Source organism: Hydra vulgaris, chromosome 05, assembly GCF_038396675.1.
Source record: "Hydra vulgaris chromosome 05, alternate assembly HydraT2T_AEP".
NCBI classification, from domain to species: domain Eukaryota; kingdom Metazoa; phylum Cnidaria; class Hydrozoa; order Anthoathecata; family Hydridae; genus Hydra; species Hydra vulgaris.
The window spans coordinates 22,950,344-22,969,693 of NC_088924.1; the positions used below are offsets into that span (position 1 = coordinate 22,950,344).

At 27.3% G+C, this 19,350-nt stretch overlaps 1 protein-coding gene across 1 annotated transcript; it reads left to right on the plus strand.

Moving 5' to 3' along the window:
- The first annotated feature begins 7,758 nt into the window (after positions 1-7,758).
- On the plus strand, positions 7,759-8,124 carry LOC136080265 (protein GVQW3-like). Its single transcript, XM_065796880.1, has one exon. It carries the CDS (start codon positions 7,759-7,761, stop codon positions 8,122-8,124), a length of 366 nt encoding a protein of 121 aa, XP_065652952.1.
- The last annotated feature ends 11,226 nt before the right edge of the window (positions 8,125-19,350 follow it).

A 19,350-nucleotide genomic window follows, 5' to 3' on the forward strand; every position in this document is an offset into this window, starting at 1 on the left:
ACAGAGCATGTTGTAGAAAAAGACTTATAAACATTCTTTCTGTAATGGAAACATACTATGATTTATTTATGGTTTATCTTCAAAAAGCCTTTTCAGGCGTTTGGCAAATGTTCTCCTGCATGGAATTCAGAATTTGGATAAAGACCAAACGAAAAATCCATGTCTTTATCAGACATCAATTAAGAAGGCACGCCTAACTGAATAATGTCATTATGATATATATATATATATATATATATATATATAATATTTTATTGTTTCTTTTTTTAAGAAGTTTATTATATTAAATTCTTGTTTTTTTTTTTAAAGTTTTCACTTAGTTAAAAAGTCTCTAGAGGATATGTTTACGTTTTTTCATAGAGGAATTTTTTTATATTGATCTTTTATGCTTTTTTAAATAAGTTTTTAATTTGTTATTAATTTTTTATTAACAATAACGCAAAATTATTTTAATAATATTTCAGTAATTTGATTTTATAAAACGTTATTTCGGCCAAATTTAGTTAAATAAGAGTTTAGTGAGAAATATTGAATGGCCTTCGCTAGCGGAGTCAGGAAATCGACTTTGCGCGTCCTTCCGTATTCCTTGTTTTACTGATAAAATAGTTTAAAAAGTTTTTTTAAACACTTGTAAAATGAAAGTGCCATTTTACAAGTGCAGTAATTGAAGTTTATTAAATGTGTTTAAGCACGTTGTCAGAACAAAATTTGTTATACTTTTTTGAATTGCTATAATTTATGATTTAAATTAAATTTAAATGCATTACAATACTTTAGTTTAAATACATATTTACTTTACAAGTTAGTATAATAAATACGATTTTCAACATAATAGATACCAATTTTCATAAGTATATTTTGTGGGTTGTTTGACTAATTATATAATTTTGGGAAAGATAGAAAATAAGAGAAAGCGGATGCACAAGGAAACAAATTAAGTGTGGTAATCGAACTCGGAATTTTTTTCTTATCAGGCGAGCGCTCTATCACCACTACCGCATGTAGACTTTTAGTGTTATCAAGTTCCTTAAATTAAGTAAGTTAGTAGAAATACCTTCAACCTAAAAAAATTAGCTACATTCTAAGCATAGAAATAAAATCAAAATCAGGTTATAATTTTAACAGCATAATTGAATCTTTATATAGTCTACTCTAGCAATTTCAGGGGCTATTTCATCCCTAAAAACTCTGTTTAATTGACTCTAAAAAGTTAAAAGTCCGGAGTGCAATGAAGCCTACTTTTTTACATCCCTGATTAATTGAAAGTATAGCTCAAGAAAGATTTAACATCTAACTGATATCATAATAATATTACGTCATGATTGGGTATTCTAAACGCGTGACTATGTCCTGCAGCACGCCGACTCATTAGAACAGCATAGGTTAGTTGTTTGCAAGATACTTGCTTTCTAAAAGCTTTTGATTTGAGTCTTTTGCTTGGCAAACTCAATACCTCAAAATCTTTCGATGGTCAGACGGACCATTTTTAATTCAGGCCAGTAGACTTAATGTAGAATTGAGTTGATTTTTTTAAAAAGCGCTTTTTATGTTAAAAGCAGCTGTTCATATTTGTTTAAACAAAAACTGGAAAGTCTTTAAGGCATTTTACAGTGAACATTATTCATTTTCACGACATTTTGTATTAGTTTTGAGGTCATTTGAAAAAAAAAGAAGTTGTTATTGATTTTTTCCATCAGCATTATTTCAAGACTTAGCAGAGTCCAATTTAAGTAAACTTTTTAATAAAAAAACAAAATATTTTCATCATATTATTCAATGAAAATTAAATTTTAAAAAGTGAAAGGTTTATGTGGAACATGTTTCTTCAAAAATATCTACTACAATAACTAGTGTTTAAGTTACGTACAAAATCTTTGCTTAACTCGGCTTTTCTTATATATACTAAATATAATAACTTTAGTAAATAGTCTTTGTATGCACCAATATGTACTGGAGCCCACTCGAGAAAATATTATTCTCAATCTTGCTCTTTCAAATACCATTTTCCTATTAAGTAATACTTCTGTTGAGTGTCCATTTAGTAAAAGCGACCATAACTCAGTCTTTTTTCATATAAACACCTTTAATTATTATCCGCCTGAAACAAACTCTGAATCTTTTTATAATTTCAATAATACAGATGTAATTAGTTTTAATTCTCATTTATCAAAAATAAGTTGAGACTTCGAATTTTCTTTTGTTTTTACAACTGAAGAGTATTGGAAGATCTTTACTGATCATCTTTGTAAAGGTATTGATCGTTTTATATCAATCAGGACAATAAACCATAAGAAAAAAAGTTGTTCTTATTCAAAGTATATTTATAAAATGATAATTCGCAAATTATTTTTATGGAAAAGATGGTCGATCACTTAGACCATCTTGCACAAAAAGACAATTATCTAATATGTATCGAAATGTAAAAAAGCCATATCCACACACCACAAAAATGTGGAACTAAAACTGGTCAAAGAAAATAACTCAAGTAAGTTTTTTAGTTACGTAAATAAAAATCTAAACTCCTCCAAAAAAATATATCCTCTAAAAACCAATAGCAACTTTACTACTAGCAATGTTGAAATCGAGGAAATGTTTAACAAATACTTTGGAAGTGTTTTTACCGTAGATGACGGAAAATTGCCTAAAATAAACACTTTTGTTTGTGAACATATTAAGATGGATTTCTTAGATTTTTCAGCAAAGATAGTTCATCAAAACTAAAAAATCTAAACCTGACGGTATATCAAATATACTTTTAAAACAGTTAGCACATATAATATGTACTCCGCTTTCATATATATTTGAACCAAGTTTTACGTCAAGCTTGTTACCAAAACAATGACTTCAAGCTTCGGTTTTCCCAATTTTAAAAAAAGGATCTACTTCAGATGCAGCTGTCGTACTATACTAGCTGTCGTGTCATGGAAAGTATTGTTAGTTCAAGTATCGCTGATTATCCTTATATAAATAATCTAATAACACCTAATCAACATGGCTTTTTATCCAAAAGATCTACGTGCACAAATCTTCTTTGAGTCAACTAATGACTGGAATAAAACTTTAGACAACAGTTAAATTACTGACGTGATGTATTTTGAAAAAACTTGCAATGTACGACATATTAGATAATCTGCTTCATTGGATATCAGCATTTCTTTCCAACAGATATCAAAGGGTTCTGGTTGGAAATTCACTATCCAATCCGACTAGCATCCTTAGTGGAGTTCTACAGGGTAGCGTTTTAGGTCTAACGTTATTCTTGTTATATAATAATGATCTACCCTCTATAGTAAAAGATTTTAATTGCTCTCTAATGTTATATACTGACGATATCAAGCTATATAGTTCATTTAAGGATTCATATTACAGTCACAATCTTGCTGTTGCTATTTATAAAGTTTATCTCTGGCCAAAAAATTACAGTTAGAAAAAATTACAGTAGCCAATAATAAGTGCTTTACTCATAGAATAGCACCTACTTCATTTTGTAAAGATATAAATTACACTACCTATATAAGAGCGATCTTAGAATATTGCTCTCCGGTTTGGTCGGCAAACCGCACTGAAATGAACAAAACAGAAAAAATATTTTTCATATTTAAACAGACTTAGAATTCTTGGTTTGGAACTACTAGAAATTCGTCGCCTTAAGCAAGACATGATTACTTGTTACAAAATTCTGAACAATTGAGTTTGCCTAAATAAATCAAGTTTCTTTTTAATTAACAAGTATATTTACACTCGAGGACATAGTTTCAAATTACGCAAACTAAAATGTAAACACGATGTCCGTAAATACTCTGTCTCATTCAAGGTTGTTAATATTTGGAATAACTTGCCGTCTGACGTCGTGAACGCCAAAAATCAAGAGCTTCAAAATTAAAATTAACTCTATCGACTTACCGTTCCGGCTAATTAGTTTTTGTTTTATAACTGTGGTCTTATATATAATTGTAATATATATATACATTTTGTAAATTATCTCGCGTATGTATTATGCGATTGTATGGTACGTTGTCAGAGTCCTTCATATTTTATGGACCTGCATGTCCTTTAGAACATGTATCACTGTTCTAATAAATTTTAATCTAATCTGATCTAAATTATATTTTTGAACCAAGGATTTCTTGCTTGTAAATTTTAATCTAATCTATAAGTCCTTAATCTAATAAGTCCTTACGGTCTTATACAGAGCACCGCAGAAGAGCATTTGAAAGGAAGTTCACGCCTCCTTCCTTAACGATGTTATAAAACTTTCCCAAAGGTGGCGTTGAACCACGGATCTCTTGCTTCCGAGGTAAGCGCGCTAACCACTGCGCTACGGCTGCTATCTATCTAGCTACCTCAGAGTAAAATAACATAAATAAAGAAAAAATTAAAAAAAATCTATCTTAAACATTTTTTTTTTCCAAAAATATAAATACGGGAATTTAAACAATGAGTAAAGCAAATTAACAAAAAAATGTTAGAAAAATAAAATGAAACTCAACACGTTATTTAATACGTTACTTAATAATAAACTTACTTAATAATAAACTTAATAATAAAATACGTTACTTTATAATAAACGTCGTTTGCCTATCATACCGTAGCGGAAATAATTTATTTGAAAAAATTGTCCATCACGAGCGGTTTACATTTTTGAAACCACAATACTTTGAACAACTATAATCTAAACTTTGAAAATATTCTGGTCGGCGTCTTTCAAAAAAAAAAAAAAAAGGAGGGGGGGGGGGTTAAATAGGCAAGTAATAAGTTGTAGGTGTTCAAAATAAGGAACTTCCAGAGATGGTGAAAACTTTTAGTTATGTAGTATTGATAATGATATCAAATAAGAATGTTTTACAAAAAATTACAATGATAGGAGTCTGGGAACAATATACACTTTAAAAATCAGGACCCACTGTCTCAAATGTGGAAAGAAGAAAAAACCAACTTTTTTTATTGTAGTATTTTAAAATAGATTAAAGTTCATAGGAAAAAATAATTTATCTAAAAAAAAATGTATTATCATTTACAAATGGCGACCAAGGAAAGTTTAAAACCCTCTCGAGAGAAACTATTTGAGTGGGTTGTCAACTTTACGAGGTCATAACTTTTGAAAGTTAAAATATTTTTTTACTGCGAATTTTTCTAGTGAGTTTTAGTCAAATTCATAAGGTTAGAGTTTTTTTCAAGTGCTATAATTACTTCCTTTCCTAACAAATATTTGGACCATGAGGCCCTAATTTGAGGAAAATATTGTTCCCAAACTCTGATCAGCGTGATTTTTTTTAAACATTATTTGCATTAGTGTGAAAATACACATCTGGAGGTTACTTAGCTTGAAAAATAAAAAATGTTGAAATTGATCTTTTAGTATATATTCAATTTTTTCAATTAGAGAATGGTTTAAATGACACATATTAATGTTTACATTTATATTTATTTCCACTTACAATCAATAATAGTTTGTAAAACATACACATATGTTAAATAAAATATTTAGTTTCAAAGTAAAACTGTTTTATAGATAGTTTGTTGGGAGTTGTATTGCACTTTCTATCCACTCTCCCAAACTGTTTAAAATCACGATGAACAGATTTAGAGGCCTTTTTAGAACAAAAACCCAATCCTTTATTTGGATTGGAATTTGACATAAGTGAAAGAAATTCACATGTATGCTTGATAACAGCATGGACTTTCTGTGAAACTCGTAGGCCAAATTTAACATAAGCATCATTGTACTCGTTGATGGTTGGCTTGTATTCAGGTAACAAAGTAAAACTAAGACATGCAACTTTAACAGATTTTAAAAATTTAAAGGAGTAAACTATAGAAATGATATGTTTATCTTTATTCAGTTTGGAAGATTTTATTAATTCTTTTAACACACAAATATTGTTAAGCAGTTTTGAACAACCTCCACCTATCTAAATTGCCTTGGTGTAACCAAGGGCAAGAATCTGTTGAAGCTGCTCTACCTTTATCAAGTTCTTGTGTTAAATATTTTATTAATATTTAACATAAGAACTTGATAATATCTATTTAATAGATATTAACATAATATCTATTAATAAAAATTATATTGGTATACCACTAGGAAGTTTACAAAACAGAGAAATGTTGTTTATACCTGTAATGTAAATGTTTTTTTACCATGGTAAACTTATTGTTTAAAATTTTCCGTAAAATTAGGGCCCCAAGGTCCAAATATTAGTTAGGGAAAGGAGAAATTATAGCACTTAAAAAAAAGCTCTGCTATTATGAAATCGACTAAAACTTATCTGTAAAATTCTCATTTAGTAAAAAAATAATTTAACCTTCAAAAGTTATAACCTTGTAATAAGCTGTGTCCATTTTTTTTTTTTTTTTTTTTGCAATTTAAAATACGGCAAGGTTACTTTTGGTGAAGAACTTTATGAAGGTTCCGAATCTGCAAAAAAAAATAAAATAAAAATAATATTTTGCTGGGTGGGTCAGCGTTGTTTTGAACGGAAAAAATGACTACAATATGACTAATTAAGAGGAAAAACTTTAACTAAAAAAAAAAAAATTTTGGGGAGTTCATTTTTGTGGGGAATTTTATAGGAAATCTGAATCTGAAAAAATAAATACTGGTTTATTGTGCCCTCATATATCCTGCTCGCTTCTCATGGAAATATGTTTTTACACAAAAAATTCAATTGGAATAAAATATGCTGAGGTCCCTCTAATGAAAATATGCAAACAAAAACTTCGAAAAAGTAACTTTAGGTGAACCATTTATTATTTTGCGAGACAAAATACTCAATGATCTTTCGGCTGATCAGGTTTACGAATACAGAATTGTAGCAGCAATAAGATCTGGAGTGTTACGTAAAAAATTATTAAACCTTAAAATAGGGCCTGTTTCTCATTCTAGGTGGCTCACTACAGCCAACCATTTTTGTAGATCTTGGGTTTTAATTCATTTTCTAACAAAAATCTACGTTTAACTATGTGACCAATTAAATTCAAAGGATTCAATATACGAACCACTACTTACCGCAAGCCTGGCAACCCATGATGTCAGATATTTTCACAAGTCTATGGTGGTTCCAGATTGGCCATGTCATTCCCAATCCATCGAGCGTTGCGTTAAGCAGGTTTTATTTTTATACAATTACAAGAATATAATAACTTATTTAAAATTTGTTAATGACTAATTTGTTTGTAATATTTAATATAGGTTACAAAAGCTTGTGCAAAAATATATTTCAATGAGAAGCGAGAAGTATATATAAGAGTACAAGAAATTAGTAGGGGTTTTATGAGCACAAATAATGCAAAATATTAGCTTAGTTGAACTCACAAATTAAAATAATTTTTATAAACTATTAATTGTTAATTACATGTAAATTTTAATAAAGATATCAGTATTATTAATATTTATTATAAATGTATAAGTATATAATATACTGTTTTTTATAACAAAAGTGTTTGACTTACCATTAGTTTTAGAAAAGAAAGCGCACTCTACTATAACATTCACCGTCTAAAATATGAAAAAATCGACTAATTTTTCTAAAAGCAACCTTCACAAATGCCCCCATTATGTATTTATTTTTTTGACTTTTTAACAAAATATTATATTAGTATTATCAAAAAGGTCATATAATTCGTGTTTAATATTCTTTTATAGATATTTTTAACATTAACTTATGTACATTTGTACATAAGTTAATGTTAAATATGTACAAATATGTTTAATAAAATAAATATTTTTAATTTTAGATCATTTGAATATTTAAAGCTATAATGCAAATTGACAAAGTTGGTATTAGATTGTTAATTGAGACTTGTCGTCGTAATCAGAAGTCTCCATCTGTTGCTCACAAATTCATAACTACTGCCTGGGGTGAGGATGCAACTTCCATTCAAACAGTACACAAGTACTACCAAAAGTATTCTACATCAAACAAAAGTGATTATAGTCAGTTTTCAGATGAATTGAGGTCAGGTAGACCCAGTACCTCAACAACTACAGACAACATTGAGATCATTCAACAACTTCTTGATAAAGAAAAATTTTTAACAATAGAGCAAACTTGTGATGTCGTAAACATTTCTTTTGGTTCAGTTTATTCAATAATCACCGAAAAATTGATGAAAAGATCAATTTGATCACAATGGATCCCATATGACCTCACCCCAGCAAATCAACAAAATCGGGTTAAACTTGCGCATAAATTTCTGACCATCTTAGAAGATGAATTGAATGTTAAACAACGTCTAATTGTTGTGGATGAGAAGTGGATTTACCACAGATCGATCGGGTGCAAACGCAGTAATCGCGCTTAGATTTCAAAGGGTGAAGAAGCTCCGAAACGTATCAGGAGATCACAATTTGATGCAAAAAGTATGGCAATTTGCGCTATCTCATTTGATGGCAAGGCCTATGTTGAAGTACTTCCAAATGGACAATTGGTCAATTCAGAAGTGTACATATTTTTCCTATCAAATATGCATTCTAATTTTGTCAACAAAGGTTTGAAAAGAGTAACATGGAACACAATGCTCCTTTAGCACGATAATGCCAGGCCACATGTGTCTGCTGCAGTCAGAGACTTTCTTGCTGAGAAAAAAGTCACCCGTGTTATTCAATCTCCATATAGCCCCGACTTTAACTAGTTGGACAGACATCCCAGTGGGCACAGGACCTAAATAAGACGTCTTTTGAACGTTCTAAAGACGTCTAAAACGTTCAAAAGACGTTTAAAAGACGTCTTTTTTACGTCCTGAGCCCACTGGGATACTTTCTCTTCATTTAAATTTTATCGCAAGGATTTGGATTTTTAGACAAAGGAAGGGGTTCAAGAAGCCATGGAGACAAACTTAAGGTCACATTCACATGATCATATGCAACGGCAACTGGAAAAACTGAAAATAGATTTAAATGATATTATTTTGAACCAAGGTGCCTACTTATGATCCACTCTTAATTTAATTGTTCTATGCTTATTCTTTGTTATAAAAAAAAATTAATTATATGAACTTTTTGATTGACCCTAGTATTTTCATAGAGTTCAACATAGTTTATATTGAGTTTATCAAGTAATTGAAAAGTTTTTTTTTTATTTAAATTTATAAATTTCATATGACATAATTAAAAATATTCTCTTTAGGGTCTTTACGTGCTCAATAAGCCAAGCAGTATTTCCCGATAAACTCAAAATAGCTAGAGTTACCCCAATTTTCAAAGGAGGAGAACTTACAAACCTCAGTCATTATCGCCCAATATCAGTTCTCCCAGTTTTTTCAAAAATTCTAGAAAAAATTCTATATAATAAAATATTCAAGCACTTATCAGAAAACAAAATATCATATAATAACCAATATGGATTTAAAAAAAATAATTCTGCAGAACATGCAATACTTCAACTAACAAGAAATATTGGTGATTCATTTGAAACATCGCAATACACATTAGGTATTTTCATAGATCTATCGAAAGCTTTCGATACTATAGATCATGAAATTCTTTATAACAAACTAGAACATTATAGAATCACTGGAAATACTTTATTATTACTAAAGAACTATTTAACTAATCGTAAACAGTTTATTCAAATAGACTCATCATTATCATCAAATTTATTAAATATAACTTGTGGAGTGCCACAAGGCTCAATACTAGGCCCATTGCTGTTCCTGATATACATCAATGATCTCTACAAAGCCTCAAACTTAATGACAATTATGTTTGCGGATGACACTAATCTTTTTTTAACCAGCAATGATCTAACAACATTATTTAGAAATATGAACACTGAGCTTATTAAAATCTCTAACTGGTTTAAATCAAACAAATTATCAATTAATATAGAAAAAACTAAATGGATGCTTTTTTACCCAAATTCAAAAAAAAAATTAATTCCAAGTATTACGCCACTTATTTTTGTTGACAATATTGAAATAAAGCGAACAAAAATTACAAAATTTTTAGGCATTTATATTGATGAAAATCTTAAATGGAAACACCACGTTAACAACCTGAATAACAAAATTGCTAAAACTATAGGAATATTATATAAATCAAGAAGTTTCTTAAATAAACATACTTTAACTCAATTATATTATTCCTTTATTCACTGCCATATTAACTACGCTAACATTGCTTGGGGTAGTGTGAACAAAAGTATACTAGAACCTCTTCATCGTCAACAGAAACACATTGCACGTCTTATAAACTTTAAAGACCGTTTTACTCATGCCAGGCCTCTCTTACTTGAAATGAATATTTTAAATATATATCAGCTAAACGTTTATAATATTTTATGTTTTATGTATAAATGTAAAACAAACGATTCCCCTTCTTCCTTTCATAACCTATACTCAATAAAAGAAAAAAACAAGTACAATCTACGAAATGATAATTCTATTCGACTACAATTTTCGCATACAAATTTTGGTAAATCTTGTGTTTCTTTCCGAGGAGCCTTTCTTTGGAATAAAATAGTTTTGAAACATTTTGACTTTTCTCATGAATGGATTTATACCTCTTATAAAAGGAAACTTAAGAAAATCATTTTGTCCATTGATAATATACTTTTATACTTTTAATAGGAAATTTATTTGAAAATTTCTATTTTTTATTTAAATTATGTTTTTCTTCTAATATTGTTAAACACAGTTTTTTTTTTTATTTATTTTAAAATATGTAACACGTAAATTTGTAACGAGTTTGCAGCGGTTCTCGACGACAAGACCTTAAGGTCTTCTACGAGTCTCCGCAATCTTTTTTTTTTTATTATTTATATTAAAAATCCTCACTTGTAATTGTTTATATTATTATATCTTAACTTGTATTTTATAAATATTGAAGAAATGTAAAAAAAAAAAAAAAAAAAAAAAATTTCTCTCTTTAATTATTCATATTTTAGTCATTTTTTCGTTGAAAACTAAGCGTTCCCTCCAACAAAACAATTTTTTTTTTTTTTTATCAAATTCAAATTCTTTATAAAATTCCCCACAAAAATGAGCTCCCTTTACTTTTAAAGTTTGATAAAAACTGGAAAAGAATAACACACTTTACCGTAACATTCTTTGTCTAAAATATGAAAAAAGTGCTTGATTTTTGTAAAAATACCCTTCAAAAAAATTCCTTTTCTGTATTTATTTTTATGACTTTTTGAACCAAATAATTAATTTTTTTTTAAATTCAACATAACGTTTATTGAGTTAATCAAAAATTTCTGGAATTTTTTTTTTTAGTTATAGTTTTTCCCTGTTAATTAGTCACATTTTAGTCATTTTTCCGTTCAAAACAACGCTGACCTACCCAGCAAGACATTATTTTTTTAAAATTTTTATTTCAGATTTGGAATCTCCATAAAATTCTTCATCAAAAGTAACCTTGCCGTTTTTGAAATTGAGAAAAAAATAAAAATCGACACACCTTACCTTGTAAAGTTAACGACCCACTAAAATAGAGAGGGTTTCAAACTTTATTTGGTCACCATTTTTAAACAATAATAAACATTTTTTATAAAAATTAATTTTTACGATGAATTTTAATCCATTTTAAGATACTACAAAAAAAAATTTGTTGTCTTTACATATTTAGGACCCGAAGGTCCCGATTTGTCAGGTGTATATTATTCCTAGGCCCCAACAATGTAATTTTTAATAAAACATTCTTATTTGATAACAGTATCAGTATTACAAAATTTGCGCCTTCTCTGGAAGTTACCAATCTTGAACACCAAAAATTCATGACCTGCCCGTTTAGCCCTTTTTTTGAATGACATTGACAGAATATTTTCAAAATTTTATTATAATTGTTCAAAGAATCGTGATTTTAAAAATGCAAACCGTTTCTGGTGGACTTTTTTTTTCAAATAAATTATTTTCGCTTCGGTGTGCTAATTGACATTATTAAGCAAATGTTTCTTAGTAACTGCTTTACGCATACTGTTATTATCTAAGTATAACAAGATCTGCGTAAAGTATGTGGTTTACAGTATAATGTGGTATATATTAAAAATTCATTTATCACAATCGTTTGGAGCACAATTATTTAACTAATTATTACATAAATGGTTTTATTCTGCCAATAAAATTCAACATTGAGTGTCAGGAGTAAAAATATCTTAATAAAATTATTATTTCAACGTAAAAGTTTATTTACAGGTAAAATATCTTATTTTGCTTATTTATATACTTTAAATATTATATATATATATATATATATATATATATATATATATATATATATATATATATATATATATATATATATATATATATATATATATATATATATATATATATATATATATATATATAATCTACATTATACATATTGAAAAACAAAGTTTGAAAATAAAAAAGTTATGCTGTTAACAAGAACAACAAAAACTACATCAAAAAGTAGAAATCTAACAACTACATGGCAAACTAAAAAAACACGTACTTCACAAATTAATCTAATTTCCTAATTAAATGTTCAAATTTTTTAATTTTTCATATATACAATTTGGTTTTCATATAGATAACTCAATTACTTCGTCACATAGCCTAAAATTATGTATGTATTTCTTAACTTTAAAAAAATTAAATGGTAGACATAATTAAGTTTAAAGACAAATTTCTTAAATTAAAAAAAAGAAAACAATTAATAGATTTATTTTTTTGTCTTGATATTCTTGGATACAAAAAGATCTTAAATACGATGTTTTTTAAAAGACACCGTGTATTTAGTGGACTTCAAGTTTGGTGAACACAATTCTTGTTCAATAGCTTATTTATTTGCTTTATTTTCGTATTGGCGCTCATAAAACCGGCTAATAACACATGTTACAATATTTTAGATACTACTTAAAGTCTACTTGGTCTTTGCAAATAATTGTGAAATATCTTTGTTTATATATAGGTATATGTTATTTAATTTATTATATAGTTCATTTTTATTTACTTCGCTTTGAAGACTGCCATTTTACTTTTAAATACATAAACGCTTCATACTTATTAAACCATTTAAATGCGAACGCATGCGCATACTTATTAAAGTATTTAATTTCGAACACATTTGCTCCACACTTATCAACCTGTTAAAAAGATAATAGGGTATAAGCCCCGGTCCCTATAATTAAAATGCGAAGCGCTATCTACACCAATATACCAATATTTAAAGTGATAAGATTGCACAATATGCAAAGTATACGTAATACGAAACATAATATACTAAAGGAATAGTCAAAACAACATTAATTATTGTAGTTTAGGCTCTCCAAAAGTAAAATTAAATGAAGGATAAAATGACCATAATGTTTCAGTAAAGGGAAATTTTTGTTTTTAAGAGTGGAAAATTGGCGAGGAGCTTGCTGTTTAAACTTGCAAATTATATCTAGAATATATTTATTTAGATTTTATAATATTTACTTATTATTTACTTTTTCAAAATAATTTTGAAATTAAAAGTTTTAATGCTTTAACATTTCTAATTAAAATTTTTTTTTTTTTTTGAAGAACCTTTTGAGAGCTATTGAATTTTATTTAACAACTGATTTTATTAATCTTTTTTGTTTAACTCAAAATTTCTTGATAAACCGACCTTCTTGAAAAACCGACCTCCTTGATGAACCGACCTTTATGAACCATGACAATTCCATTAAACTTGATTTATATCTGTTAACTAAATAAAGATTTATGACTTACATATTATAAGTAGGAAAAGGTTATCTGAATTTAAGCACTTTAAAAATTTCTTCCAGAAAATTGTTTAGAATGATTTAGTTAAAGGATAATGTTGTTTAATCATTAAAATTAAAAAAGATTTTTAACTCAATAAATAAACCTTTTATGTATTATTTTTAGCACACCTAATCAACTCATTTTAGGAAACCAGTTTCCTAAGAGGGGTGTGGGGTGTGGTTGCCATAAAAAGCCAACAACAGCAATAAGCAATTCTTTTTGTATAACAACTATTACTAACATATATGCTATATATATGTGTATAAACATATATATATATATATATATATATATATATATATATATATATATATATATATATATATATATATATATATATATATATATATGGTAATCCTACAGTTAAGCCCCCACCTCTGCCCCAAACGTGGGAGCAACAAGTCCTAAAAGACAAAGGGCATGAGCCAGTTTGGAATGGATGACATGTTACCAGTAGCAAAGTAATCATAATGATCAATCTGACCAGACCTGAGATTTATGATTGTAGTATAAAGATTTGTTTAAAACAATACTGCTCTGCTTTAACTTAAAATGGAAAAAATACTTTAAGTCTGTGAAAATGGAAACAATACTTTAAGTCAGATATTTAAATTAATATCAGATAATATCAGTTTGTGTAAGAGAACATTTACGAGCTTGTTCTAAAAACGTTTGTATTCGCATTATTCAAATCAACTTAAATGTTATTTATACATTTCTTAGTTTCAAACTAGACTAACTGGTTTAAATCAAACAAATTATCAATTAATATAGAAAAAACTAAATGGATGCTTTTTTACCCAAATTCAAAAAAAAAATTAATTCCAAGTATTACGCCACTTATTTTTGTTGACAATATTGAAATAAAGCGAACAAAAATTACAAAATTTTTAGGCATTTATATTGATGAAAATCTTAAATGGAAACACCACGTTAACAACCTGAATAACAAAATTGCTAAAACTATAGGAATATTATATAAATCAAGAAGTTTCTTAAATAAACATACTTTAACTCAATTATATTATTCCTTTATTCACTGCCATATTAACTACGCTAACATTGCTTGGGGTAGTGTGAACAAAAGTATACTAGAACCTCTTCATCGTCAACAGAAACACATTGCACGTCTTATAAACTTTAAAGACCGTTTTACTCATGCCAGGCCTCTCTTACTTGAAATGAATATTTTAAATATATATCAGCTAAACGTTTATAATATTTTATGTTTTATGTATAAATGTAAAACAAACGATTCCCCTTCTTCCTTTCATAACCTATACTCAATAAAAGAAAAAAACAAGTACAATCTACGAAATGATAATTCTATTCGACTACAATTTTCGCATACAAATTTTGGTAAATCTTGTGTTTCTTTCCGAGGAGCCTTTCTTTGGAATAAAATAGTTTTGAAACATTTTGACTTTTCTCATGAATGGATTTATACCTCTTATAAAAGGAAACTTAAGAAAATCATTTTGTCCATTGATAATATACTTTTATACTTTTAATAGGAAATTTATTTGAAAATTTCTATTTTTTATTTAAATTATGTTTTTCTTCTAATATTGTTAAACACAGTTTTTTTTTTTATTTATTTTAAAATATGTAACACGTAAATTTGTAACGAGTTTGCAGCGGTTCTCGACGACAAGACCTTAAGGTCTTCTACGAGTCTCCGCAATCTTTTTTTTTTTATTATTTATAGTAAAAATCCTCACTTGTAATTGTTTATATTATTATATCTTAACTTGTATTTTATAAATATTGAAGAAATGTAAAAAAAAAAAAAAAAAAAAAAATTTCTCTCTTTAATTATTCATATTTTAGTCATTTTTTCGTTGAAAACTAAGCGTTCCCTCCAACAAAACAATTTTTTTTTTTTTTTATCAAATTCAAATTCTTTATAAAATTCCCCACAAAAATGAGCTCCCTTTACTTTTAAAGTTTGATAAAAACTGGAAAAGAATAACACACTTTACCGTAACATTCTTTGTCTAAAATATGAAAAAAGTGCTTGATTTTTGTAAAAATACCCTTCAAAAAAATTCCTTTTCTGTATTTATTTTTATGACTTTTTGAACCAAATAATTAATTTTTTTTTAAATTCAACATAACGTTTATTGAGTTAATCAAAAATTTCTGGAATTTTTTTTTTTAGTTATAGTTTTTCCCTGTTAATTAGTCACATTTTAGTCATTTTTCCGTTCAAAACAACGCTGACCTACCCAGCAAGACATTATTTTTTTAAAATTTTTATTTCAGATTTGGAATCTCCATAAAATTCTTCATCAAAAGTAACCTTGCCGTTTTTGAAATTGAGAAAAAAATAAAAATCGACACACCTTACCTTGTAAAGTTAACGACCCACTAAAATAGAGAGGGTTTCAAACTTTATTTGGTCACCATTTTTAAACAATAATAAACATTTTTTATAAAAATTAATTTTTACGATGAATTTTAATCCATTTTAAGATACTACAAAAAAAAATTTGTTGTCTTTACATATTTAGGACCCGAAGGTCCCGATTTGTCAGGTGTATATTATTCCTAGGCCCCAACAATGTAATTTTTAATAAAACATTCTTATTTGATAACAGTATCAGTATTACAAAATTTGCGCCTTCTCTGGAAGTTACCAATCTTGAACACCAAAAATTCATGACCTGCCCGTTTAGCCCTTTTTTTGAATGACATTGACAGAATATTTTCAAAATTTTATTATAATTGTTCAAAGAATCGTGATTTTAAAAATGCAAACCGTTTCTGGTGGACTTTTTTTTTCAAATAAATTATTTTCGCTTCGGTGTGCTAATTGACATTATTAAGCAAATGTTTCTTAGTAACTGCTTTACGCATACTGTTATTATCTAAGTATAACAAGATCTGCGTAAAGTATGTGGTTTACAGTATAATGTGGTATATATTAAAAATTCATTTATCACAATCGTTTGGAGCACAATTATTTAACTAATTATTACATAAATGGTTTTATTCTGCCAATAAAATTCAACATTGAGTGTCAGGAGTAAAAATATCTTAATAAAATTATTATTTCAACGTAAAAGTTTATTTACAGGTAAAATATCTTATTTTGCTTATTTATATACTTTAAATATTATATATATATATATATATATATATATATATATATATATATATATATATATATATATATATATATATATATATATATATATATATATATATATATATATATATATATATATATAATCTACATTATACATATTGAAAAACAAAGTTTGAAAATAAAAAAGTTATGCTGTTAACAAGAACAACAAAAACTACATCAAAAAGTAGAAATCTAACAACTACATGGCAAACTAAAAAAACACGTACTTCACAAATTAATCTAATTTCCTAATTAAATGTTCAAATTTTTTAATTTTTCATATATACAATTTGGTTTTCATATAGATAACTCAATTACTTCGTCACATAGCCTAAAATTATGTATGTATTTCTTAACTTTAAAAAAATTAAATGGTAGACATAATTAAGTTTAAAGACAAATTTCTTAAATTAAAAAAAAGAAAACAATTAATAGATTTATTTTTTTGTCTTGATATTCTTGGATACAAAAAGATCTTAAATACGATGTTTTTTAAAAGACACCGTGTATTTAGTGGACTTCAAGTTTGGTGAACACAATTCTTGTTCAATAGCTTATTTATTTGCTTTATTTTCGTATTGGCGCTCATAAAACCGGCTAATAACACATGTTACAATATTTTAGATACTACTTAAAGTCTACTTGGTCTTTGCAAATAATTGTGAAATATCTTTGTTTATATATAGGTATATGTTATTTAATTTATTATATAGTTCATTTTTATTTACTTCGCTTTGAAGACTGCCATTTTACTTTTAAATACATAAACGCTTCATACTTATTAAACCATTTAAATGCGAACGCATGCGCATACTTATTAAAGTATTTAATTTCGAACACATTTGCTCCACACTTATCAACCTGTTAAAAAGATAATAGGGTATAAGCCCCGGTCCCTATAATTAAAATGCGAAGCGCTATCTACACCAATATACCAATATTTAAAGTGATAAGATTGCACAATATGCAAAGTATACGTAATACGAAACATAATATACTAAAGGAATAGTCAAAACAACATTAATTATTGTAGTTTAGGCTCTCCAAAAGTAAAATTAAATGAAGGATAAAATGACCATAATGTTTCAGTAAAGGGAAATTTTTGTTTTTAAGAGTGGAAAATTGGCGAGGAGCTTGCTGTTTAAACTTGCAAATTATATCTAGAATATATTTATTTAGATTTTATAATATTTACTTATTATTTACTTTTTCAAAATAATTTTGAAATTAAAAGTTTTAATGCTTTAACATTTCTAATTAAAATTTTTTTTTTTTTTTGAAGAACCTTTTGAGAGCTATTGAATTTTATTTAACAACTGATTTTATTAATCTTTTTTGTTTAACTCAAAATTTCTTGATAAACCGACCTTCTTGAAAAACCGACCTCCTTGATGAACCGACCTTTATGAACCATGACAATTCCATTAAACTTGATTTATATCTGTTAACTAAATAAAGATTTATGACTTACATATTATAAGTAGGAAAAGGTTATCTGAATTTAAGCACTTTAAAAATTTCTTCCAGAAAATTGTTTAGAATGATTTAGTTAAAGGATAATGTTGTTTAATCATTAAAATTAAAAAAGATTTTTAACTCAATAAATAAACCTTTTATGTATTATTTTTAGCACACCTAATCAACTCATTTTAGGAAACCAGTTTCCTAAGAGGGGTGTGGGGTGTGGTTGCCATAAAAAGCCAACAACAGCAATAAGCAATTCTTTTTGTATAACAACTATTACTAACATATATGCTATATATATGTGTATAAACATATATATATATATATATATATATATATATATATATATATATATATATATATATATATATATATATATATATATATATATATATGGTAATCCTACAGTTAAGCCCCCACCTCTGCCCCAAACGTGGGAGCAACAAGTCCTAAAAGACAAAGGGCATGAGCCAGTTTGGAATGGATGACATGTTACCAGTAGCAAAGTAATCATAATGATCAATCTGACCAGACCTGAGATTTATGATTGTAGTATAAAGATTTGTTTAAAACAATACTGCTCTGCTTTAACTTAAAATGGAAAAAATACTTTAAGTCTGTGAAAATGGAAACAATACTTTAAGTCAGATATTTAAATTAATATCAGATAATATCAGTTTGTGTAAGAGAACATTTACGAGCTTGTTCTAAAAACGTTTGTATTCGCATTATTCAAATCAACTTAAATGTTATTTATACATTTCTTAGTTTCAAACTAGACTAAAAAGAGGTTTGTTATAATTGTAGTAACGTTGCAAAACAATGTTATGCAAAAGATGATTTACTTCAGCCTTTGAAACGGAAATTGCCTGGTGCGGAAAGTAAAGGTCTTAAGCAACTAAAGAAAAGATTGGAAGGGGTAGATACATTGCACTATTACTTATTTCTATGCAAGAGCTGTTGTCTCATCAACTTGTTTTAGCACTGTCTCACAGTGTGCCCAGGACATGAAAAAATTCATTTTTCTGACCTTTTATTTTTTCACTTTAAATTGTAAA

Excerpts from the sequence above, each read along its gene's own strand:
- LOC136080265 (XM_065796880.1), top strand. The coding sequence starts at position 7,759 with ATGCAAATTGACAAAGTTGGTATTAGATTGTTAATTGAGACTTGTCGT.